We start from the raw sequence: 27,618 nt of genomic DNA, 5'->3' as shown, positions 1-27,618 counted from the left end.
CTCATCTTTAGGATAACAAACAGCAAGACATTACCAATTCTTCTTTTAAGTTTGTTTTCCTGCCAGTAACAACCCTACTATACTTGGAAAATAATCTCTCGGCATCCACACTCGAGACTGGCAACCATATTGAAGTAACGAGCTGACAGCAAAAGGCTTGTGGTTTAACTTTCAAACTGTTTAACAATGATACAATGTCAACTTCCTTATCCTCACCGTTGAGAACTTCAATAACCTTACTTTTCAATTCACGGTAAGCAACCAACAGATCATGAACATTTTCATCACAAAACACAGTCAAAGATTTAAACAACAGTTCAGTTTTGTTGATATTTATATCTTTATGAAGTGAAACAGTTTCTGAATCAAATAACTCATAGAGCTTTTTCGTAAATGCAACGTTTATAAAGTTAAATAATATTGGAAATCCGCATTCTAGGTATCATCAGCAATCATTAACAAGAATTTTACTTTTTCGTTTTCATTCGCATTTATCGGAAGTAGTGCCGAATTTCGCAAAAAAATTGCGATAATATAAACGTGATTTCTGGCTCTGAAACGAAACGTTTGAGGTTTCCTGAAACATATACGCATTTTTTTTTAATGTTTAGCATATATTGCATTAATGGAAAAGTTTCGTTTCTATTTATATCTTCTTAAAATCAATCACAAAGATAGTACACATCGTATGCAATCGATTCAAACTCATTTAACCTTCAACAAACTTGGCATGCTAGCGGATCACTATAAGTTCAGTACCCAGCATCTCCACCATGTAACAATACAGAACAATGGGTTCTAGTCCGAAATAGCATGTATGGTTTTTATACTAAGTAGGGATGAATGCCGTACTTGTACCTTACTCATGCTCACTGTGAGCATCTAACACACCAATGTGTTCTCCACGAATAAGCTTAACTGGAATAAAACAAACACAATTTTAATTTAAGAGACATGAACGACTAATAAAACACGGGGATGAAAGTAGAGCTAGTTATGAGTCTAAGATATGTAAGATATTAACGTTAAGTTGTCCTGTTTGTGAGATATAAGACAAGGCTTATCCTCACGACAGAATGAGGTTCGACGTGAGCTGCGACGCTCTCTTCTCCTCTGTCTGACTGGATCTGCCCAGATTTTCCAAAATAACAAGTTTTTATTGCTTTCGAGTGCAACTGGTTGTTGCCCTCACTCCGTGGTATTTTCTTAATAAAAATCCAAATTCAGCTCAATGACGGCACAAAGTGGGCTTAGTGCAAGTGCACTAACGACGGCTTCTTCCAAGTTGGTCATCGACTGGCAGGACGCTGTCCTCGACACTGTGACGATGTCGCAGAAAACCAAGAATATTGAACCTGATGACATGAAGTAAATACAGGACCACTTAACATAGCAGAAATAAATAGCAAGAAATCAAGACGGAAGGTAAACAGAAAAGTGATGAGAAAGTACAAGAAACTAAAGGCAAAGGAAGAAGTCGCTGACGCTCTAAGTTTATTGTTTTCTAAAGAATTTTACAATCCTGCATCAACTGATGCTTGAGACTACAATTTTAATGAAGAATAATGTCTTTCTGATGATGACGAGATACTGCACAATGTCCTATGGGGAGACGATGTCCTCGGTAACGGTAATAACCGTAGGTGTCCCAGGGAGCTGGTCTTGAGATCGGTCCTCTCTCTCTGGCAATCAAAGGTACCCAAATAACTCAGATTATTTGGATATGCAACAATATGAAATGGACAGGCTTTCGTTTCACGAGTTATAGACCATCAAAATTGCGATGTTACTCCCAATAATAATAATAATAATAATAATAATAATAATAATAATAATAATAATAATAATAATAATAATAATAATAATAATAATAATAATAATAATAATCTGTCGTAAACCAAACTTAGAAACTCACAGCTAGCGACGCAACTAGGTTAGTTGTCACGCAGTGCGTCCCCTCTCCCGTGATCAACCGAACCAAAACGCTCTCTGGCTATACCTGATACTGGCATCACACAGTAATTCTCCTATTCCATTTTTTTCAAGTGGTAAAGCCTGATTTCAAAATTGCAGTACATAATTGCATCATTTTTAGTACAAGATAAAACACCAAACTAATTAGTATTTGATTGCCAAATAATCTGAGAGTAGCATGCTTGACATATTCTTATAGAGACAATCCATGCAAAGTAATCGAAAAAAATGCCGCTCGACGTTTTCAAAAAAATCTATTTTTGTCATCAGTACCTATACCAGGGTACTTCAAAACCACAATTAATTATTTTTTACATCCCATGGCGACGCAGCGGCTGCCGCGATTTTGCGTTTTTTTTATTTTAGGCGTTTACGTTGTTTTTAGTATCTCAGCATATATTTGTCGTACCAAATTGAAAATTGCTCGACATCTCCAACTCATGCAGAGCTAAAACTTTGATCTCTTAACATTTTTACCTAAAACCACTTGAAGCGGGTGGAATCAGGGTCTACAGTAGCAATATTTTTGGACATTGAAGACATGTTTGGGAAGAGGAAACAACTGACGTAGAGGTCTGAATTTGTATATGCATGTAATCTGGGGTCATAAATTAATACACAAAAATTTACAGATGTATAGCTGCTTCCAAAGGCCTGAAAAAAAATTGGGGAATTACGCCAATTTGACATGTTTCACTATCCAATATCTACAATGGGCCTGGATGAAAAAATCTGAAATTTTGGAAGTAGTTAGTCCTTTAGTATACCATAACACATAGCAAAGCGCGTTTTGTTTTTGAGCAGAAGTATTAAGTAATGACACCATACTCTAGGAAGTGTTTTCTTCATAAATTCAACTGGAAATTTGTTGTTGTGAAGTAAAATAAAGTAGAATGAATGGTCCAGTCAAGGCTCTCAAGCTCGTTTCTTTCCTCTAGTTCACAGCAGCACTGGTGAAGAATGCCGCTAACAACAGAAGGCGAGAAAAGTCAAAATGCACACTTGACAATAATAAAAAAAAGTCCCTAAGTGCTCCTTGCTCTTGCTGTTTGCTATATCAATGATATTCAATCATGTTTATTATTGTTTTAACTGTCAACTCATGCAGGAGATTGTTGTCCTTTCGTTTGATCTACTCTCCCAAGTCAGTGAACACTCGCTGTAAACACTGTCAGTCCGGATAATATTTAAGACGAAGTTTAGGCAATAATTGATATGTCTGCTGGCCCAGGAATTAGCAGAGGCAACAACAAAGGCGTTCCTCTTTGTGGATTATTTATGTCGCTGAAGTTTACAGGAACAATGTCAAAGGTGTTATTCTTCGTTATTTGTTTATTTACTTCATTCATATTAATAGGGCAACGCCAAAGGCGTTCCTCTTCGTTGTTGATTTATTTCACTTAATTTGACACAGGCTTTACTCTACGTTATTTGCTTTTTTCACTCATACTGACAGAAGCGTTACTCTTCGTTACTTACTTATTCATGTTGACAGAGGCATTACTTTTCGTTATTTACTTATTTCACTAATATTGACAGAGGAGTTACTCTTCGTTACTTACTTATTCATATTGGCAGAGACATTACTCTTCGTTATTTACTTACTTCAATCATATTGACAGAGGCGTTACTCTTCGTTAATTGCTTATTTCACTCAGGCAACTCCCACATCGTTAATCCTCCTTATTAATTTATTTCACTGATTTTTTATCCGTTTTTTGGATGTTCTGCTTCGGAATCAAAATACTGGTTAGTAAAACCAATTTTCTGTTTTAATTTCCAGCTCTTACTCCTTACATGATCTTATCCTATCTTATTCCAAAATATTTGATCCTACCTGTATACTCCTCCGATCTGAAGATTTAACCCACAGCTTAACAGAAAAATTAGTATCACTATTTATACCAATGATTGTAGTAAAACTTAATATATTTTCCCTGGATAATCCCTGAGATGGGAAAATAATGTAGGGGTTGGAACATCATCTGTTTGTTTTACAAATTTAGGTTTCCGAGCATGTTGGCAATATGCTCTTTGAGTAATTAAAATGGCTGGAAAGTGAATAAAATATATTGAATTCTAACTCTGAAGTTTTGTGGTGTTAAAATCACTTGCAATAAAGGCATCAGAGGTGTTCTATACCCCCTTTTACTCCATGTGTATGCCCTGTAACTGTGACCATCCAAGGACAATTATTCTACATGTAACTTAACAACACAAGAATTTTAGGTTAAGATAATTTCAGTATTTCTGTCAATAGTCGAGACGAGACCTTGGAGACTGAGCTTGGTCCCGTCTCGAATTACAAATATCTGTCTCAGTCTCTGTTTTGTTTCTAGTAAGTCTCAGTCCGCCTTATGCTGAGTCGTTTTGATGTACGACTAGCGTTATACTAAAGGCCTGACTATTGCAGGAAACATGTTAGTCGAACTCTTTAGTATATCACTAATCATGCGTCAGAACGACTCCGCATGAGGCCCAATATGTTTAGTCTCGGTTTCGTCTTGATTTATAAACATATGTCTCGATCATGGCTTGTCTTGAAATTTCGAGATGAGACCGAGACAAGTCTTGGTTTTATTTCTAGTTCATGTACACTCATGTTCGAAATTATTGTCGCATGTCTATAAATATGTTCTTGTAGGAATATAATCTGATAACGAATTGGCCCGGTATTTCTCATAATGTTAGTATGTGTATAATCGGCAAATACACGTAAGTGGCAAATTTCATGTCAAAAGAGCACTAAATAAGAACAAAAAATTAAAATAAAACTTCCTTCTCCATTTGGCGACATTTTGTTTTACTTATTCTAATTTTCGTATTTATAATTCTTTTCCTATGAAATTTACCACAAATATACATTTCCCGATTATACACCTAGTACCAGCATTAAAAGTACCCTGCAAAATCATTATCAAATTATATTCTTACGAGAAGACAATTATAGATATGCGACAATCATTTTGTATATGAGTGTACTTTAGCTTGGTTTTTTGCTACGTCCGCTTCTCTCATAGTACAGGCCTTTAAACGCCAGACCTTACGTACATTGTGGTCGCACATTTTTAGTGGCTGCAAAACCTTACGTTTTCTATGCTGTTGTGGGAAGTGGGAAATCAGGAAACATGGTAGTGTTTGTGCATTGAACGTGCGCTGAATAGAAGGAAGAAAAAGATTATGAGAGAGTTCTTCTTCTTCTTCAGAAAAAAAACTGAAGAAATAGATTGAGCAGTGTTGGCAACATTAATTAGTTTAACATCTTGCGTTCCAATGACATCCATGTCGACGTCATAAAATACTCTGTTGCAAAATACCAGTGACATCCATGGGGGTGTCATGTAAACGTACCCTGTATTAAGGGTGGCGGGTGGCATTAATCCTGGAGATGATGAATTATTTCAGTAGATGCAAGGTACCAATTAGTTCTACTATTTCTCCTTAGGTGACAGCACTTTATTGACAGAAAAGAGAAAAACATATTTTGACTCAATAGATGGCAGGACTAAGGGAGCCATGTATTTGTTTTCACGATAAACAATTGGCAACACAGGTGTTCAATTACGGCATACAAGTTTTTGTTTGACGATAAACAATTCGCAACTTCGATATCGTATTTCAAGATCGGAAAAAAGGTAAAACAACTTTGTCTTTGATTTCCGATCAGTGTTGTCAGCCTGGATCATATAAATCCTTTCAGAACATCAAATGTTCCACAATGGAAATATTTTTTTTTTCAAATCATTAATGTGAATATTCTCGCGCTTCCACAATAACTACGTCCTATATAACGATCTAGACAGTCTTTTATGAGTAAATGAAAATCTGATATTACAGCACGCATCGATACATAGGAAAATCACCCTGGAACGCAAAGGGTTAAATTTCTTGAATAGCGTGAACATTTTGGGCTGAGTAGTGTATTTATAAATAAGTAAAATAATTATGTATATGAACCATAGATATCTGATTTCGCAATGCGAAATCGGTTATTTATCCTATAATATTTTTTATACCTTACAAAATAATTTAAGGAATGCTTTCAAAATGAAAAATTGCTATAGGCCCAACGCCAGAGGATGTTGCGAGAAGGGGAGGGAAAATCGATTTTGCTGCTAGAATCGATGTGACCTCTCTCCAGAGGCCATTACAGAAGAAACGAAAGTCTACAAGATAAAAGTCAAAATTTCGGTTTATAAATTAATTGAGAGAAGAGAAAATGTAAGGTCATTAACAGAGGGAATATGTACAGGATGGGTGGAAAGTAACTCCCTATTTTTAATAGTTTTTCCTCCTAAAATATTGTAGGTATAAACTCATTTTTTTGCGCACATGTAGTTTATTATATACCATTATATTTCCAAACGTTACAATTCAATGTGTGCTCCCGTATTTTCTAGATTATGTCTCAAATGAGCAGATACGTTTGCTACAATCTTCTTCAAGACCTCAGCAGGAATGCCACTTATGACCTGACAGATATTATTCTCAAGTTCACTCGTTTGTGGTTTGCTGCGATACACTTCTCCCTTAGCCCACTCCAATAAAAAAGGAAATTGCATGGGATGAGGTGTGGATTTCGCGCTGGCCATTCTGTGGGACCCCGGCAACCTACTCAGTGTGCTGCGTAGGGTTCATCGAGTCATTGTCTTAAGACAAGGTGTAATAAGGAGGAGGTCCATCTTTCATAAACAACAGTTCATGTGACTCGACCCATTCAGAAACTATAGGCCATACAACATTTTTTTAAATTTCCAATAATACGGGAAGAAGTTAATCCACACCACACAATCACTTTCGGGTTGGCCTACATTTTTTGTAGGGTCTCTTTGCGATCATTATTTGCCCAATAATGGCTAATATGACGATTAATGAATCCTCCTACATAAAACACAACTTCATCACTGCACAGAATTTTTTCAAACATGTGTGGATGATCTTCATGCCATATGAACGTCATTTCACAAAATGCAAAACACCGATTGTAATAATCTGGATATCACTTTTGGACATAATGAGGCTTCTATGATCTGAAAAGTTACCCTTTGTGGAGAATTGCACTCACAGAAGAGCCCGTAATGTCACTCTCTCTTGTAACCTGCCTTGTTGATTTTGAAAGGCTTCGCTCGAACATCTCTCCCCACCTTTGTGTCCACCTTTTCCTCTTATACCGAGGTCGAGGGTATGCCTGATTTCTTAATGTCCACAACACTTCCGGTATTGTAATTTGTAATTGCTTTTTCATCCAAAACAGCTCCCATGTTGACCCACCCATCACCTTTGGACCTGGATTACAGACTGCCACACCTCAAATCTTGCTGCAATTTGGCACTCCCCTCAATGCTTAATCGTTCTAGCATCTCTATGGTTTCAAAGAAATAAAACGTGCTTTACAGGATCGGGAAAAAAATAAAAAATGGCATACCTTAGTCTATAAAACAAGATCACTTTCATTGCTATCTACACATACCACCAATAATACTTCACATTTTCAAATAGGGAGTTACTTTCGCCCACCCTTAACAGTTAAATTCACAATTTAGAAATATCCAGTTGCCTTAGCTCAGCAGTGCATGAAACTAGTGACTGTGAAACAAAAGAATCTTGATTGTATTGGAGAATGTTGTCATGGAGAAACTAAGGAAAATATGGAAAAACGGAGCCATATCTCGTTGACGCATAGCAGAGACTGCTAGATTCACTTGCATTCTCGATGTTCATTTATTGTTCTGAAATTTGAAGAGGAAACGATAAGATAGAATGCGTATCAATGCTTTCAAAATGTGCTGTTGGCGGCGGATGTAAAGAATCTCATGGACGGCCAGGAGAACAAAATTAATCCATTATAGAAAAACTGAAGATAGAAACCTGCCATAGCATTCTTGTGGACAAAAAAAATCCTACATTTTGCTTTTAAATGCATACCATGAGAAGAAAGACTGACAAGTTAGAAAAGCTAATTGTCTATGGTAAAATTAATAGTGAAAGACCACATGGGCAAATAGAAAAAAAAAGTTAGATCAGAAGCCGCGATATGACCAGTTTTCCGTTAAACATTACTGTCAAGAAAGTACAGGGTGCGGCACGTAAAACCGGCCCGTCGTAATATTATGGTATATTGTGTTTTTGGCAACACTTAAATAATCTACCTTCCTACCAAGAGATGGCGTGTCGAGGTCGGGTCGACTTACGTGACCTGCAGCAGTCACGTGCAGCCGCAGCCAGTGAAACTTGTCGAAACCAGTTGAGAAAAAGGCCTCGTTGTGTTAAACCAGAGAGGACAATCAGCAAAGGCTTGTGGCCTCCTCGGTCACCAGACTTGTCCACGTGTGACTTTTACTTATGGGGACTGTTAAAGGGAAGAGTATACGAAACAAATCCACACACAATTGAAGAACTCAAGACCAGGATCCAGGATGTCACCAATAGCATTACAACACAAGAAATGACAATGGTATATATGAATCTCCTCAATCGTGCTCACATGTGTGTTGAAGTGGGCGGAGGACACTTTCAGCACATGCTGTGAAGGTGAGTAGTCATATTCAATACATTACATTTCATTTATGTGTTGTAGTTAATCATATTCAATACATTACATTTCATTTTATGTGTTCACTTTACGGCCCGGTTTTACGTGCCGCACCCTGTAGAAAATCATAAAGAGTGGAAATTACGATAGTTAGTCGTAAGTATAACAACTAGTTGAAGCGAAAATTTTCTTTATTGCTCCATTAACAAAATAATTAACCATACTATTGAATGTTAAATATGATCTTACCCATTATAATTACGAAGACTATGGATTCGATCCATACATTGTTGTGATGATTATTTTGTACTGATAAATATATTACATAACCAAAACCAGGTATACCAATAACGAAAATCACCAATTTAAGGGCAATCCAAGGGTAAATCAATCGACGTTTCCTCTACAAAAATATTATATTTGTGATTAATTACACGAATATTTTTATAAGTGGTTAAAATAAGTAATGTCTCTCAAATTTGCATTACTACGTACTATCTGTCACAAAAGAAAATGTATATTTTTTGCGGGATAGTATAGTTTGTCAATTACTATGAGAATGAAATCGTACGTTTACTTTTATACCAACTTCCGGTCTAATCAAATGTTTTAAAGGTTTAATAGCCCCAATCCCGATCAAAATCGATAAATGCGATATCTTTTTCTTTGCACTGGAAGTCACTATAGAAATAACATAAAACTTAATAAAATGAAATGAAATGAAATCTTTGAGTTTTACGTCCTACGATTATGCCGGTTAGACTAAAGGAGACGGTGATGATGAGTAATGAATGAAATGGTGGAATAAGGAAAGTGGGAGGAAACGGGAGAACCCGAGGAAACCCACGCATACGGTGTTTGTCCACCACAAAGTTCACTTGGCGGGGGCTGGCATCGAACCCGGGACCTCAAGCACCAAAGGTGAACGCTCTACCTAAGCCACCGCGGCCCCAACACTTAATAAAGAGAAGAAAATAAAATTATGTTGTTTCACAACTTGAAACTTAAGTCTACGAGGGGGTGCTGATAAGTTCTTAGCTTTACTAAGAAAAATAAGACAAAATTAAATTTTTTTGATGGATTTATTCAACATATTCTCCCTTCAATTCGATGCATTTTTTGCTTCGGGCCTGCAATTTATTTAGGCCCTCTAAATAAAACTCTTTTGGTTGGGTGTCAAACCATGAGTTTACTGCTGTAATTGCTTCAGAAATGGTGGCGAATTTTTGCCCCTTCAAGTGTTTCTTTAAATTTGGGAATAGGTGGTAGTCTGATGGGGCCAGGTCAGGTGAATATTGTGGGTGGTGCAAGTTTTCAAACCCTAAGCTAGCCAATTTTTGCATCGCAACATTGCTCTTGTGAGGAGATGCGTTGTCTTGAAGGTAGACTTTTCGGGACAATTTTTCACGGCGTTTTTGCTTCAGCTCTGAGTGAAGCGTTTCCAGTAGTGATGCATAGTAAGCTCCGGTTATGGTGTTACCTTGTTCTAGGTAATCAACAAAGATTACCCCATCCTTATCCCAAAAAACACTGGCAAGAACCTTTGAACTTGATTTTTGCACACGAAACTTTTCTGGCCTCGGTGAACTACTGGGACGCCACTCTTGTGATTGTTCCTCCGTGACCAAACGTTCCTCAAAATTAGTCCCTTCCTGCTCAAAATGGCTCAAAACCTCTTTGGAAGCAAGCACTCTTGCAAGCTTTTGATCGGCTTACAAACATTTCGGCACCCATTTGGCAGAAAGTTTGTTCATGTGCAAATGATCGCGAATAATGACACTAACGCGTTCACGGGATATACCTAGGTCCTCTGATATACTTTTAGCAGAAATTCGTCTGTCTGTGAGAATCCTTTCATGAACCTGTTCAATGATTTCTGGCACAATCACTATGGATGGTCTCCCAGGGCGGGGGTCATCTTCAGTGCCAAAATGCCCTGTCTTAAATTTCACAATCCAGTTCTTCCCTGTGGCATAACAAGGTGCATGGACCCCCAATGTTTGTTGCATCTCACCATGGATCGTCTTTGCAGATTTCCCCTGGAGGGAGAGGAACTTCATCACCGCTCGACTCTCAACATCGTTGAACTTGTTGGGCTGCCCTGCCATCTCAAGCACTCACCTAAAAAAATAACTTTCCTTAGTATCAATGTTTTAATATTTCGTCACAAATATATAGACACATGTAGCTTTCAATTAAAAACAAACATAAATATCGGAAGGGGGCAAAGGTAAGGACTTCCCAGCATTCCCTCGTATTAGAGATATGTGTTTTGCTTCTCGTTATTCCATTGCTCATTGGATCCGTACAGAACTGTTATTCACACGATCAGTGGTCGAATCTTCGTCACAATTTCCTTTTTTTCATAGATCCAGTAGGACAACAACATAAAGAAAAACATGATTACATTTTTTTTTGCAGGATTTTACGAACAATAAGATCGCTCTAGATTTTTCTTTTAATAAAAACTATGAATACATTTGCCGCTGAAAACTAAATTAAATTCTCTTCAATTGTAGTCCATAAACAGCTATGAACAACGAGATGGGTTCCACTCATTTTGTGTGTAGTTAAGAACTCTTTTTGCTGGTGTAGTGGCTAGCGCGTGCGCCTTTGATGCATATAATCCCAGATACGTTCCCGTTAGAGGATTACTAAACTTTTACTTTAATTAGCATTTACTTTCATTGATCACCCATCTTCTTTAGCCTAAAGGACTTAACCTGGGACGTTAATAATAAGCACTGTACTACGGACCCTCCGTGCCTCCACTTAATGTCGAAACGTAAATTCTGAGTTACGCCTATTCGTTATTCTAATGTCGTGTCTCTTGGTCGTAAGTTGATAAGATCAGTGCAAATATTGAAATAGTTTAACGGCCACCAAAGGTTGTTTAAATTAATATGTGACTTTTTAAATCATTTTCTTTGTGTGTAAGATATTACGATTGGAAGAATTTAGGATTATAGGTACCTACTCTTTTGTGAATAAGTGCATATACTATTCGTACTTTCTAGTTAACGAAGATTATTCTATTTCCTTTCCTCTTCTTCTTCTTCTTCTTCATTGTCATCATCACCGTCATCAGTGTAAGGTAAATCAAGGGATTCAATTTTTCATCCATATAAAAACACAGTAAATTTTTAGTAGAAAGAAGTTGAAGATAATATTCTGTAATGTGAAATGTTTTCCCGACTAAAGTTTCTGCAGCATTGCCGAAGACGGCGGAGTTTTATAGTTGAAACTCTTTACTCTCTATTGTAATGTTTCACGTGCTCTTGTTTACAAGATAGATACATAGATACATACATACATAAATACATACATACATACATACATACAAACATATATACATACATACATAGATCTAGATAAATAGGCTAAGAATCAAAGATGCATCGATGGGCAAGTAGACAACACTATTAACAACACGGTGTCTTTTTCTATTTCAACATATTGTTATGTTTTGTGTAAAACTCATAAGATTAAAAACATACATTAGGCAACAACCTCATGATTTTCAATGTACCAAAAATAACTTTTCTCAATCATTCTAATCTGTATTTTTTTTATTAGAACGTTCCTCACCAATGTACGAGGGCCGTTCGGAAAATCACCTCCGATTGTTTAAAAAAAATAAGCACCACAGTAAATAAGAACTTATTATATACATCTGAAAACTACTTCTTTGTTTTATTTTTCAACATAGTTTCCATAAGCATTCAAGCACTTATCGTATTTCTGCACTAGCTTAGAAATTCCATCATCATAAAAATATTCCCCCTGTGCTTTGAGTCAGGCTGTATTTGTATCTTCCAGCCTGTGTCATTACATCATATAACAAAGTTCTAGAAATTTGTGGAAAATCATCTGAAAGCTCCGAGATTTTGAAAACATCGATTTTCACGAGCTTTTCCATAACTTTTCTGAATGAGTTCATCAGCGACCACTGATGGCCTGCCGCACCTCTTTCATAAATGTTTGATCGTCCACTTTTAAATGAATATTCACGAACAACTCCTTCACTCATCACACTTGGACCATACAAGGTACGAAGTTCTCCCGATAACTAGCTGTTTGAATATTGCCGAATATTGTTTTGGCAAACGAAAACTTATAACAACTGGCATCTCGCACTTGGCTGACTTTTCTATTGCACCACACATTTTGAGACGCTACACAAGTGGAACTATTGATCACACAATCTTCACTCTTCCACGCCTGGATGCGTCCTGATCTACCGCGCACTTTGTGCAAAGATGGTAGCGCTGCCTCCACTACTTTACGCACAGTGACCAATCGGAGGTTACTTTCCGAACGCACCTCGTATTCCCTTGATATCTCTTAAATCGACTACCACTTATTTCGGTACCTTGATCATTTCTTCGGAGGGAAGACCTGCCCTGATTATATATGGGGATTATGTTTGTCTGTTTTTTTTTAGATGAACTTAAATTTAATGGACAGCTTTTGTTGATTCTTTTTCAAATCTATTTGAATGCCTTTTAATTCTATAAACTTAACTTTTTTGTATATAATTTTATTATGAAAGTAACCAAGAAAGTTTCGTCGCTTTTTGTAGAGGTCTATGTTCAATTAGCCCTCATTCAGTGAGTTGAATGCGAATGGAGATAAGATCAAGGTTAATTGTTGGTGTTGGTATATCCAACATACTACCTGGTTGTGGCAGTTCAGTTACACCGTGAAATTGTGTAAGGACAGAGTGAACATGGGACCTCCTCAGAGTGTCATAAGGTCGTGTATGATGTACGGGTAAATACTGGGGTTAAACGCCGCTGTAGCGGGGCGAAAGATATGCCAGGCCTTTGGTGAGGGTGTCGTAACTATGTGGAAAGTGAACGGTGATTTAACAAGTTTAAGGACGATGACTAAACACTCGAAGACGCACCACATGTCGGAAGATTAACACATATACAAAATGAAGATCTTCAGGCAGCAATTAAGGCGAACAGTGATCAGTGACAGTGTAGGACTACAATTCAGTGTGGGTGGGAAAAAATTCCGGAAAACATTTATCAACTTGGGAAGCAGTACAAGTTGGGTCGATGCGTCCCACATGATTTGACTCCGCGCCAGAAGGCAACGCTAGCATACACCTGTGTTTCTTTGCTGCCTCGTCTGAGGAAAGAGCAATTTTTGGACAGGATGTTGACATGTGATGAAACGTGGGTCCTGTACGAAGTTCCAAAGCGCCGTCATCATTGGCAAGCATCCCATGAACCAGTTCCAGCACAGTTGAAACCAACATTGCACCAGAAGAAGTTTCTCCTGCGTGTTTGGTGAACTGCTTGCGGCATCGTGCGTCAGGAACTGCTGCCAGCTAGTCGGAGCACCAATACAACTGTGTACTGTCAGGAGTCAAGTCGTGTTCAAGATAAACTCAAAACTCTGGAGCCAGCACTTCTGAATCGACAAGGGGTTCTCCTGTTACAGGACAACGCTAAGCCTCATGTGGCAGGGATGATCCGGGACACGACTCTGCGCCTTGGATGAAAAACACTATTGCATCCGCAATACTTCTCGACATTACACCATCCGATTATCACCTGTTCCATCCCTTGCACAGCCACCTTAGAGGACGCCAGTTCAATTTCCTAGTGGAAGTACAAAACGCATTTGATATCTTCTTCGCTTCACGGGCCACCAATTTCTACCTTGATGTAACCCATCCCCTTCCAGAATGTTGGCAGAAAGTCGTCGATGCTGATGGGGACTATTTGTGATCTTGCAGGTACGTCTTAGGTGACTTATCGATGTTGGAAGGTGGTGGATGATAAAGCGACAGAGCTTTGTTGGTTAATTTTATGTTTAACCGCCAGAACCTATTTTAATCCATGTAATTTCCTATAAGAAATTTGTTTTGTTTCCAGAATACGCGCCGTTTACATCGACTGATTCGCTGGACGTATAGTACGCGTCTTGTGCTCCCTAAAATATTGCGGTTTGTATAATTGTTGATTCTATTCCAGCCAAAAGAACTCATTATTTTACGAGAAATTGCATTCAGTTATAAATAACCCATCTTGGTGTTTCGAAGGTTAATACTTAAATTCTATTACAATTCTCATGAAGTATTATGTTTTGTATAATATAAATTCATTTTGAAGAAACAAAGGGCGTTTAACCCAATTTGAAGAAATCGTAAAATCACATAATTAAAAGTCCAGTTCATTTCAAAGACTACTGACAAATAATTCCGCATATAAATCAATGGGCTTAAAAATATAAATGGCGTATTTCTGGTTACTTTTAGGAAATGGCTAATCTCACAGAACTAATTCTAAGACTTCTTTGCCATAACATGTCGTACTTTTATCATAAACATGCAAATAGTCAAATAAACTAATAAGGGTCGCGGTGGCTCAGTAGTAGTGCGTTCACCTCCGGTGCATAGGGTCTCTGGTTCGATCCGAGCTCGCGCCAAGTGAAGTTTATGGTGGACAAACCATGTGCGAATGGGTTTCCTCCGCGTTCTCCTGTTTTCTTCCACTTTCTTAATTCATTTCTCATCATCACCGTTTCCTTTAGCCTATCCGGCATAACCGTACGATGTGAAATTTAAAGATTTTATTTCAAATAAGCAAATGTGCAAAATTTAAGGACGAGATACATAATATAACTTAAAATATTGCGTAGTCGGTGGAAATTAATAAAAGACTGGTTGCATATTACTAGAGGTTCTCGCACGTTCATAGGAACGAAGATGTTTTATAGCGTGACGACAGCACGAACGTGGCGAGAATGTGTTTGATTTCCCAATACGAAACAGTTGAATGGAAGTAACGAGATAATATGTACACCTTGTCTCAAAAAGGTTGAGCGCATTCTTTATTGCTGTTTTGATGCAAAAAGTTAATTTCGGGTATCTTCGGAAAAAAGTAAAGCAGGTTCGAACCTCGAAGCCAACCTTCGCAATCGAGAAAGTTTGAAGATGTGTTTTTCTTCTGTTAAATATAATAAGACTTGTTATCAATTGTATAAAAATGCAACATTGATTGAAATACTTAATGATACAATATTTCAAAACTTTGTATTAATGTCAGCACATGCTTGTTTGTCATTTAGCTTTCCATACGTAATGGAATATTTAGATACGTAAACGAATCTTTCCATATGTAAAAGAATGCTGAAAGTTAAGACATAGAACATACGTCTCGCCTGAGTACTAAAATAAAAGTCAAAGTAGAACAAAAACAGCGTTTGCAGAGGATATGAATGTCATAATTATCTAGAGAGCCACTATACATTGCTAGGGCATCTTTCGAAGAGTGATTGTGTTAGCTTAGCGGTAAGCTGTTGGATTACAAATCATAAGGTTAAGAGTTCGATAACCATCTGAGTCAATGCTTTTTTATGTAATTCTATTTTCCGCAATGCATGAAAAAATATAAAAAGTATTACATTAAAATACATCAGTTGTATATATATATATATATATATATATATATATATATATATATATATATATATATATATATATATATATATATAACCATTGCAGAACATAATGATTATGATGTTAGAATACAGCGCGTTGGTATTCTACATGTGAATGTTAAATAAAAAATAAGTAAATAATATCATAGCAATAAATAGCTTATATAGTGTATTTATTTGCAGCTGTTTGTCTTACGGAGGTCATGTCTCAATTTTCTCATTACAGAAAGTGATTAATGTTCTTCAAAGGTAAATACAATATTCGGGTATAAACAGAAATTATTGTAAAAACTCGAATCTTGGTTCCAGACACAAAAATTACGAATTCCAAAACCATGTAAAGAGGAAAGCTACAAACACGAAGTCCTGTCTAAGACCCTTATTTATACTTGAGAAAGAAGGCAGAATAGGACTTCTTTCCAAAGGATTTTAGTTCAATATTCGGCAATGCTTTTGTATATGGATGTGGTTTCTCTCCGCCTCTATAACATATATGGTGAATTCCGCAGTAAGTGACCCTACGAAGGAAAAATTTGAAGTTTCACCTTGGCGTACATAAGTATTAAAATTCATTTTTAAGAATGCTGAATTTTTCATACATGAACAAGATGATACCAACGTTGATTTATAGATGGCTCTGCAGGAGATAAAATATGGCCACTTTCATGTCGCAGAATATCGTACCTACATTTGGATTTTAACACAAAGTTTTTCCCTGCTAATTCCTGTAGGTAAGTGAAGATCGCGTATGGTATTTATTAAGATAATGTTTGTGTTTACATCAGTGACTTTGTTTTACACATAATTTAATAATAACAAGAAAATTATAATAATTTATTTATTCAAGTAGGCTGTCGTGTAAGTCACAAGAAAGCATAAATAAGTTTATGTATTTACATACATAATTAAACAAAAAAGCTGTTATTCTAAATTTTCTTCATTTGGACAGACAGTAATCAAAGGCCGTGCAGAAAGTCCTGAAATAATACGTGTAACTCTTTTAAATACAAAATATAATATGTCGTGTAAGTCACATTTCTTTCCTTGTCGTGTAAGTCACATTATGCGTGCCGTGTAAGTCACATTTTGTTGCAATGTTACTACATTGCCGATAGTAGCTAACTGCAGTAAAACGTATAAATAGTGAATTGATAACTCAAGTAATGTATTAAGTGCCATGTTTAGTGTAAGAGAATGAAAGATAAGGAGGATAAAAGCAATATTATGAAGTATGGGTGTAAAATGTACTTGACTGGACTATAAATGTAACAAATGAATGAAAAGTTAAACAATATGAATCAATGTGATCTAGAAAGAAGTTTTAAAAAACGTGACAGGAAGTGTCTACTGTCTCTGGAACAATGTCGGCATATGTGGTTCCGAAGTTTTTAGCTTCAGCTACTTTTAATACTATTATTGGTTTTCTCGTACTCTTTCATTGTTTTGGAAACATGCTTGTAAATTGGCATTTATTGCCTTAATGGATCTAAAGCTCAGGCCGGTATAGGACGGAGGTGGGCATGTGGGAAAGGATTCATTCAGATCTATTAAAAGGATATCATCTCGGCATTTGCCTGGTGTGAATGAGGAACACCTCAGTCAGGATTGCCAGCTATATGTTTTAAACCCGCAACCTACCGAGCCAAATCTAACACGCTACTACTCTGTCACGCTTCCTTGGTTAAAAACATACTCAGATGGAAATATGTAAGTCACAACAAAGTTTACTTTACGATTATGAAATTAGGACATGTCAGATGTGTGACACTTGTCTTTTCTATTGCACTTTCAGATATGCCTAGTCCAGAAGCTGAATGGAAGCGGAAATAGATAGAGAAGTTGAAAAGAATGATATTACATCAAATGGATTTTTAGTGGAAATTACTGTTTTATGTACCAAGAAAAGATACGAACCGGTCACTGGATTTCACACAGTTGTACTTTGTAAACTGCAATTATATATTTTCCTGAAGAAAAGGAAATCACAGAACATGATTCGTGCGTAATTATATCTGATTGTATGCATCAAGATATGTTTCCATTTGCTTGTTTCAAGTCTACACTTATGTCATCCGAGTGTCAAGGGTGTCATCCGGGTATTCCGATCAACAATGTGAATTATCAGTCGGATGATGGTGCACAACATTATTCACTTTGTTCAATAACATTGCAGAAAGTTGAAATGTCTTTGTATTTTTCGGCTACGAACTATGGAAAAGGCTCTCAAAGACAAATTGATCCTCAATCTGCTTTATAATTTATTGAGAGAGCACGCAAGTTATGTCCGAACATTAATGTAATATACTGTAGTAAAGAGTATTACTTCAAAAATTTGAGTTGATGCGCCAATAGAAACATCATAAGAAAGAAATATGTAATATTCCAAAAACACGAAAGTAGTACTACGTTCATTGTGTTTTAGCGTATACTATTGAATGTTGTCTCATCTAAGATATTTCTTCACCACGAAGGAAGTTCGATTTCATTCCAGAACTGTTCATTGGCGCATGTGAAAGGAATAAACGCAGCGAAGAAGTGATGGAAATACTCTACTGGAGACAAGGTATTATTACCCTTCGCCGAAAAAAGAACTATTAAATATTTGTCAGATAAATTTCGTAGTAAACTTATTTTCTCGAAAGTTTTACACATACATATTCTATATGTGTGCAGAAAAAAAAATCAGAACAACTGTATGTAACATTTCTTCGCCATTACCATCAAGATAAAGAATTTTATTGGCTGCAACAGAAAGATTAGGCCTATGTTGCATTTAACAGACGTCGATCACGGACATAAATTAGAATTTTACAAATTTTGCTCCAATAAAAGAACTGTTAAGTTCTTGTTTTGTCTTTTAACTTCCTTTTATCTCTCTAAATCTTTAGTGCCACTCTATCCGCCAATAGATTTTGAAAGTGTAATTAAACGAAGACATGATGTTAGACTTGTCGTGTACGTCACGTTATATTTGTGGCATATATTTTAAAATAAATACAGAAAATATAATAATTTTCTTTTGGTCTTGTAGCTTGGTATCTACTTATTATATGTAAAAAGTTTTAGTTTCCTTGCAGCAATAGAAGAACAGAATTTTCATATAGTTAACCGTTATTCAAAACACCATGTCTCCTACTGTCGTGTAAGTCATGTATATGTTTAGAGACTTTTTTCAGCCATTTTGTTTACATATTTAAATGCTGCAAATAAAAATGAATGAATGACTTATAGACCCTTATTTATACCCTAAAACTTGCCCATGAAAATATCTTATAATTTTTGCAATACATAATATTTACTGCCGTCTGACGTCTGTTGTCGTGTAAGTCACAAATGGAATTATATATATATATATATATATATATATATATATATATATATATATATATTATAGGTGATTCAAAAATATTTTTTCCAGCAGTTAGCTCCCTTGAAAGCTTAAAGGCTGCATCTCAAAATCGAACTCCTATTGCCACTCTTACAATTGCAAATATCAAAATCCAAAAGTGTCTGAACCTTTTTCATCAGAAACAAATGAAAACAAGAAGAATAATGGAGATCTTGAAAGTAAAACGTAGACAAGTTCACAAGTGTTCAGAAGATGCTGTCTTCAATACACTGAACAGAATGGGTCGGTAGGTCAGAGTGAGTCACGGTGAGTGGTGTTTCGCAGTAGGTCACGTCCTTTTGACTCACGATCCAATTGACCCACTCACAAGCCTTGACCCATTTAACCCACTTACCAATCGACCCATTGACCCACTCTATCTTTGATTTTAACATGTCTTATTTCATTTAAAAGACGAAACATACATCCACACAAGTTTTTTTATCGATTGCGAAGGTTGGCTTAATATAATAGTAGAAATGGTCATTACTTCTCACGATAAGAAATTGATATGATAAAAAGCCCATCTTGAAGGGGGTACAAACTACCTTCCAAAGTTATTAGAAACGCTTTCTCAATCCCGAAAATTATGAATTCGACAGTATTTCAGTAATTTTTGAGATTTTATTTTTAGCTCTCCCTGGCCATCATCCTGTGAAGATGTGGATGAATTTGGATGTAAACTCCATTGGAACATCACTATCCATCTCAACGATCGAGAAAATTATGGATAAAAACTAAGATCAGTCGCTTTATATTATTTTTACATGTCACACCTCCCAATTTCCATAACTTCATACTACTACAAACTTTTCATCTTAGATTGAAAGTAATATGTCCCCAAAGTTTGGTAAAGGTTGTCCCAGACATTCCGGAGTTACGCTGGAATATTCATTTATACAGAAACATTAAAATACTTAGAGCTGTGCGTGCAATGCCTTCGATGTTGCCCTTGTAAATTCAAAATCCAGCTGACATGTTCGTTCACAAGTGTTACTATTTATCTCGGTCATAACGAAACTATGGACTCTACACTAATATCGGTCGTTTTGAATCATTGTATATGTTACTCCCTTCGACTCTCTATATTAGATGTGCTAGGGGATCTTACTTCTACTGGAAGTTGAACTTAAAATTAAAGGTCATCTGAACTGCTGCCAGTGAACTTGGAAACCCTGAAAGATATGGATTCGACACTAAATTTTGTCATTTTCAATTATTTCTACATGTCACAATTTGGCATACTGTTTTAGAGTTTTAAAGGGGACTTAACTTCCATGGCATCTGGAGTGCCACTCTTTATTTAAACGACCCCAAAATTATGGATTCGACACTAATGTCGGTCTTTTTTATAATTTTGATGTTAGCCCCTTTCATTTCTCCTAGGAGAGCAAATGGATACTGCCACCACTAGGACTATATTTGGTCTTAAATGGCAATAAATTTGTTTACCAATTAATTTAGCAACCAGTGCTGCATTTAGTAACTCGGCGTCCCTATGCACTTTTGCCCTCGGCGCCCCAATAACTATATATTTCTCCGCCCCTTCATCTCTAACTTAAAAATAAAACTTAATTCGAATATGCTTAATTAGTGAATTTATTACAGTTAAATACCACTCACTAGATGCTACAGCTACAACTACGTAACAAAAAATAACAAATGGGAAAAATGTTCTGAATTATTTTTAGAAACATATTAGAATAGTAAAAGAGTATTGTTCATGAAATAGTATTTTTGCACTTAATTTTCTAAGTTTTTCATACGAAAAAATAAAATATTATTTAATTTTTAAACTTTGCGCTCTTCAAATATGTTGCCCTCTAGGCTATGGCCTGGTTGGAATAATGGGAAATGCGGCACTGTTAGTGGCGCTGGAAATTTACGATTCGACTCTAATATCGGTTGATTTCTATATTTTTATGTCGCTACGTAATCACCCTGGGTGCTAATGGGAGCTTAATTGGACTTGAGTTGAAAGTAGAACTATTTACCTAAGCGACCACGAAACTATGGATTCGTTACTAATATCGATCCTTTTACAGCATTTTTGATATGTATCCCGACAGTACTCTTTACCAGTCTGTAAGAAATAGAGTTAAAATTGCTCTAGACATATAAGAATTATGTTGAAACACACACATACATCAACTTTTATAATTATATATAAATACAGAGTGAGCGAGAGAGCGATCCAAGGCATCGCCACTTCCACATTGCAAAACCATATATCAGGTATTGAATTGAAAATCTATGTAAATACTTTCTGCTGTGGAATACTTAATAAGGACAATTTTAATCTGCTCACGTGACCTTTGGGGTTCATGAATTTCTTGCGAGCGTTCCGACTTTGGATTCTCTGTTTATACCCTCTTTTTATGCCTCGGACAATTTTTCAAGAACATAAATGACATGCTGCAATATGAATGTTGAGAAGCAACCTCTATATGACAAATAGTTGCAAATAAATACACTACATAATATATTTATTGTTATTAAACAATTTTCTTAATTTGTATTTAACATTCCCATACATAATTCCGACATACTGTGAACATTTATCTCACTGGTCAGATGTTATATTTTAACCATAAAAATTACTATGTTCTGCAATGATTGTTATATATATAGAACTAATGTTTTTTAATGTAATTTTTCATGCATTGCGGAAAATAGAATTACCTAAAAAAGCATTGAATGAGATGGGAATCGAACTCTTAACCTTACGATTTGAAATCCAACAGCTTACCGCTGATCTAACACAATCACTCTGCGGAAGACCCCCTAGCGATGTATAGTGGCTCTCTAGATAATTATGACATTCATATCCACTGCAAACGCTGTTTTTGTTCTACTTTGACTTTTATTTTAGTACTCAGGCGAGACTTAACTGTGTTCTATGTCTTAACTTTCAGCATTCTTTTACATATGGAAAGATTCGTTTACGTATCTAAATATTCCATTACGTATGGAGAGCTAAATGACAAACAAGCATGTGCTGAAATTAATACAAAGTTTCGAAATATTGTATCATTAAGTATTTCAATCAATTTTGTTTTTTTTATACAATTGATAACAAGTCTTATTATATTTAAAAGATGAAAAACACATCTTCAAACTTTTTCCCAATTGCGAAGGTTGGCTTCGAGGTTCGAACCTGGTTTACTTTCTTCCGAAGATACCCGAAATTGGACTTAGAAAATTTTTGCCTTGAAACATCAATAAAGAATGTCCTCAACCTTTTCCAGACAAGGTGTACCTGTAATAGAGTTGTTAATATGCACTGTGGCAATGTTACTCTTAACAACATAGTCCGGAGATAACATTTGAGTGACTTCACACTAGAATAATCGGGAACCTGGAAGAAAGGCTAATTGTAAAGTATGTAGTCGAGGAGTTTGGTATTGCCAACCACCTTGTTTCACGTGCATTACGAACATTCCGAAATCACAGGCAATATTATGCAGAGCGAAGGGGGTGGTCGATTACGGTCAACTACAGCTGAAGACAACCGATACATTGTGCAACAAGCAAGAATGGATTGACATCAACTATTGCAAACACATCTAACTAGAGGTGGACTTGAACCTGAACCCACAAGGTGGGGCTGATTTATATATTTTCTAAAACCTTTGATCAAGGTAAGATCAAAACCGGTTATCAAAATTGAGGAGGTATCATGCATTCCGCTTGGGGACAGCACTTCACTCATTTTTATTAAAATCTTTAAGCGTGACCATAAAGTCCGTTGCAACCAAGAAAAATCGTAAATGGTGAGATAGGTATGAAAACAGAGAAATAGGTTTTTCATCATTTCAAAAGTACAACGTATCAAAGTAAAATAAATTGTCCCAGGGCCCCCGCAGGGTCCCAGACGTGATCCAACTCAAAATTTTTAAGTGGAAAGGGGGTCACCTTGCATATTGTATGAAAGTTGGTGTTAAATGAGAAAAGATAAATCACATCTTGACTCACTACGATAATCTTGTGCAAAATAGTGGTGGGTCAAAATATCAACACAATTTTCATTGCAAAGTCTATGGCCACTCGTATGAATCTGAAAGGGTGGGATTGGTGGTAAATAAAAACACCTACATGTCATTTAGTATTTAAAACTTTTGAGTTGGACCCCGTCTGAGATCCTTCGGGTGACCCTGGGACATTTCTTTTTTACTTTGATACACTCTAGTTTTGTTTGTTTCTTTATTCTTACACCTGTCTCATTGTTTCAGATTAACAGGAGTGGCCATAGACTTTTCAATGACGCTTGTGTTGAGATTTTGACACAATGCAATTTTGCACAGGCTTATCATCAAGAGCCGAGACTCGTCTCATCTTCTTTCACTTAAAATCAGATTTCATACGATACTCAACTTGAACCCTCTTGCAATTTCAATATTTGGAGTTGGATCCCGTCTCGGACCGTGCGGGGGATCCTGGAACAGTTTTGTTTTATTTTGAATCATTATACTTTTGAAATAATGACATATCCGTGTTTTTGGTTTTACATCTATCCCACCCTTTCAGATTCATACGAGTGGCCATAGACTTTACAATGAAGATTGTGTTGATTTTTTGACCCACCGCTCACCAACTTTCAAATGTTATGCAAGATGACCCCCATTTCCATTTAAAAATTTTAAGTTGGACCCCGTCTGAGACCCTGCGGAGGACACTGGGACAATTTATTTTTCTTCGATACGTTGTACTTTAGAAAAGATGAAAGAGTTTTTCCGTTTTCATATCTGTCCCACCGTTTCTGATTTTTCTTGGTTCCAACCAAGGTTACTAGAAGGAAAGGTATTGCTATACGCACAGACGCTTCGCTCCTCGTTTTGCGTGACGTCACCAGCGAGGAGCAGCAAGTAGGTATAGAGGTGTACGAAGCAGCCAGAATGTCTTTTTTTCTTTCTTTATGCATAACATTTTCGCTGTCACAACATTCTCCTACACACAAACTACAAATAAATAAATAATAAATAAGCCAGCAATAAATAGAACATCTTAACGCAATTTATATTATGGAAAATTAACGATGTACCTCTGTTGCATGATCATTTATTTATTTTTTGATGAGATAGATAATCAGTGACGACGCCAGCTTTAAGTTCTTAGGGGGGCAAAGGAGGGGCAGATACATTTTCGGGGGGGCAGCTATTTGCCATACCAAAAATGACATATTTATTACGTTTGACTTATTTTACATTACATTGTGTAATTTCGTTGCTGTTTTCATATTAGACCTATATGGTTATAAATTAAACTTATTCCAAGTAAAATTTGTAACTAACAAATAAGTAACGTCTGAAGAAGAAATATTTTTCAATGAATCTTTTGAAACCTAAACATAAATTGAATTACTTTCGCGTATGCTACAAGTAACACATTCGTCTAGTACTATATGCTACGGCTCTCTCTCTCTCTCTCTCTATACATACATACATACATATATATATATATATATATATATATATATATATATATATATATATATATATATATATATAGAGAGAGAGAGAGAGAGAGAGAGAGAGAGAGAATTTACGAGAAGCTGCTGAAAATGTCGTAGTCCTATACAGAAGGAGTGTAGGTACTAGGTAGAAAAATGAAACCGTAGTTTAGAAAAACATATCTCTGTATGTACAAATACAAATTTTCATATTAATAATGATATTCTTATTGTTTCTCAGGCCTCTGAAGTGATTATTTGTGCCCAAACAGCTAATTTCACAAACATCCAGATCCTAACTATTATAACATTTTTGTTCCACCAAGGTAATTAATCGAAGTAAACTAATTAGGAAATCAGTGAAACACCACGGGACTCTCCTCCGTTATACAGTGGTGAAGAAGTAAGTGGCTTAGTATAAACATGGCGATTTCTCAACAAATTATGCTTTACATCCAGGATGATTTAAAGCAATGACTCTTCCCGAAATCATGGATGCAATTTGTGACATTATTCTTGAAAATTGCAGCATTTCAGCCAGTAGTGGATATAGTCCGGGGCCGGAGGGCCTAAGCTACTCCAGTTTTTGAGTGACAAAAATAATTTAAGCTATTATTTAATAGTTTTTAAAGTGTATAGTGAACTCACGATATATTTGTTATAGTCTGAGGTCTGGCTGCACCCCACTTTCTCAGTTTTTACGTTCTCAGCAAAACTTGTGTCAGAGATTCTGGGCATTTCTTTGGAACTCGTCGGTAGCATAATTCAGAATGGCTTGGGTATGCGTAAGTTCTCGGCACGGGTTCCCAAAATATCTGTCAGGAGAATAAAAGAGTGACGGCATTAAGAGAAGTCTTCTTCCAATTTGACCGTAATGCTGATCAATTTCGCTTACGAATAGTAACCATAGATGAAATATGGTTGTAACACTATGATCCTGAATCGAAACAAGAGTCAATGGAGTAGTAGCACTCACTTCTCCATCGCCCCAAGAAGTTCAAGACACAGAAGTAGGTTGAGAAACTGTTTGGAACATTCTTCTGGGACAAGTATGGAGTCTTGCTCATAGATTACCTCCGCAATGGTCAGATATTTAATTCAGAATCTCTAGATTACTTACAAAACTGAAAGAAAAATTCAAAGTTCAACGCCGCGGAAAATGAAAAGAAAGGAATTTTGTTCCTTCAGGAGAATACACCTGTCCATCAAGCCCCTGCGAACACAACTGACATTGCATAATCTAGGATTTCAATGTCTAGATCATCATTCTTATTTCGCAGATTTAGCTCCGTCTAACATTTACGTGTACTTATTTCCCAAACTTAAATAACATGTGCAAGGATGCCATTTTAGATCTGATAGGGGTAGTGCTACGAACAGTGTTGCGAGGAAATCTTCAGATTTTTTAACTTTTCTGCAAAAACTGGAGCACTGCACAAGGTAGTACATTGACTCTCGGGGGAAGTGTAGAAGAAGTAAAACTTCACCATTCCACGTGCACTCCTTCTGGGTTGGGCAACGAATTTTTCAACAGTCCCTAGTCAATATGGTAGACGTCACGTAAGTACTTTGAAACAAAATAAGTAAGGGAGCACTAGTGTAAACCAATTACTAACTAAAGATCACCACTCTGACAATACGTTTTATTGGGAATCAATTTAATTCCATAAATTTAATATTATCATTTGCAGGAAGGGAAAACACAGCTCTTTTTATCCTCTTCAAAAAATTAAGCCCTGGTAGTTGCAAACCAAGCTGTTATAAGCACATCCTCTGAATATTGAAAGCCGAGAATAATGTTTCAGAAAACTAGAAGTAGGGCCTATAGAACCTTGAAATAAAACAAAATATGAAACTGAAAACTTCAAACCTGGATAAATGCAAACAAGTTACGTAACTGGTTTTACCTTTCTTTTGTTTCCAATAAGAAGAAAACAAGTCGACCAAATCTACTATTGTTCGCTAGGCACAATAATTAAAAATCATAAGAAAGAAGTATAACTAAAATTCACCTCAAAAGGCGCTAAATTATTAATAGAAAACAGAAATCTGCGTGCATACCCAGACGCTCAAAGAAGAAAGCTTGAGGATTAATCTGCCACATAGTAAATTCATGGAAAGTAGACTACAATTTTTCAATGAGATTGGTTATGATACTGATATAAAATACTACATGTAGAATGTTTAAAGATTGTAGGAGTCTGGGGGGGGCAGTCTAGGTGGCAGTCAGGGGGGCAGAAGTAGCTACTAGGGGGGCGCTCGCCCCCCTTGCCCCCCTCTGGCGTCGTCACTGTAGATAATTGTTGAATTATAACTACATTTTAAATGTATTTATATCTGAAATGTTACTGTGAATGTATGTAAGCAAAGTTGCAGATAAATATGTGTTTTATATTGCAAATATAAAACACAATGGTATTTTTCTGTGATTATTGATCTCCTTCTCATAGAGAAGAAAGCTCAATCGCTGATTTTCCCCCGTGGTAAATCATTATGCTTATTTTTCATTGTAATTTTAAAACAGAAAACAATTTCAATGAAATATTGGACTCATGTTTTTAAAAATACGCTTTCTTTTTAAAAACTGTATCCAACTTTTTACTAAGAAGGAAGATAACTAAATAACGAACGAACAAACAAATCTCTTTTACTTTTAAAACACAAATAGGTAATTTGTCGAAAGGAAAGGTATTTTAAATTTTCAAGTTACGAAATAGTTTCCAACAATAAAGAAGCAATAATGGTCATAACAATGAAAACAAATATCTCTACTTTTTTCAACATTAGAAATGTACAGAACAGTAACCCGGTATGAAA

At 36.2% G+C, this 27,618-nt stretch overlaps 1 protein-coding gene across 2 annotated transcripts in view; it reads right to left on the bottom strand.

Moving 5' to 3' along the window:
- The window catches only part of LOC145663746 (uncharacterized), a 64,746-nt gene that overhangs the window by 1,961 nt on the left and 35,167 nt on the right, over positions 1–27,618 (bottom strand). For both annotated transcript variants that reach the window (XM_081729832.1, XM_081729833.1), the window contains one exon: positions 8,756–8,909. In XM_081729832.1, the coding sequence (XP_081585958.1) occupies positions 8,756–8,909 (154 nt within the window). The remainder of the gene's footprint in view (positions 1–8,755; positions 8,910–27,618) is intronic.

This window comes from Thermobia domestica, chromosome 11, assembly GCF_964235325.1.
Source record: "Thermobia domestica chromosome 11, izTheDome1.hap1.1, whole genome shotgun sequence".
Lineage (NCBI taxonomy): Eukaryota > Metazoa > Arthropoda > Insecta > Zygentoma > Lepismatidae > Thermobia > Thermobia domestica.
The sequence above is the reverse complement of the archived record's forward strand: the minus strand, read 5'-3'. Positions and strand labels throughout refer to the sequence as shown.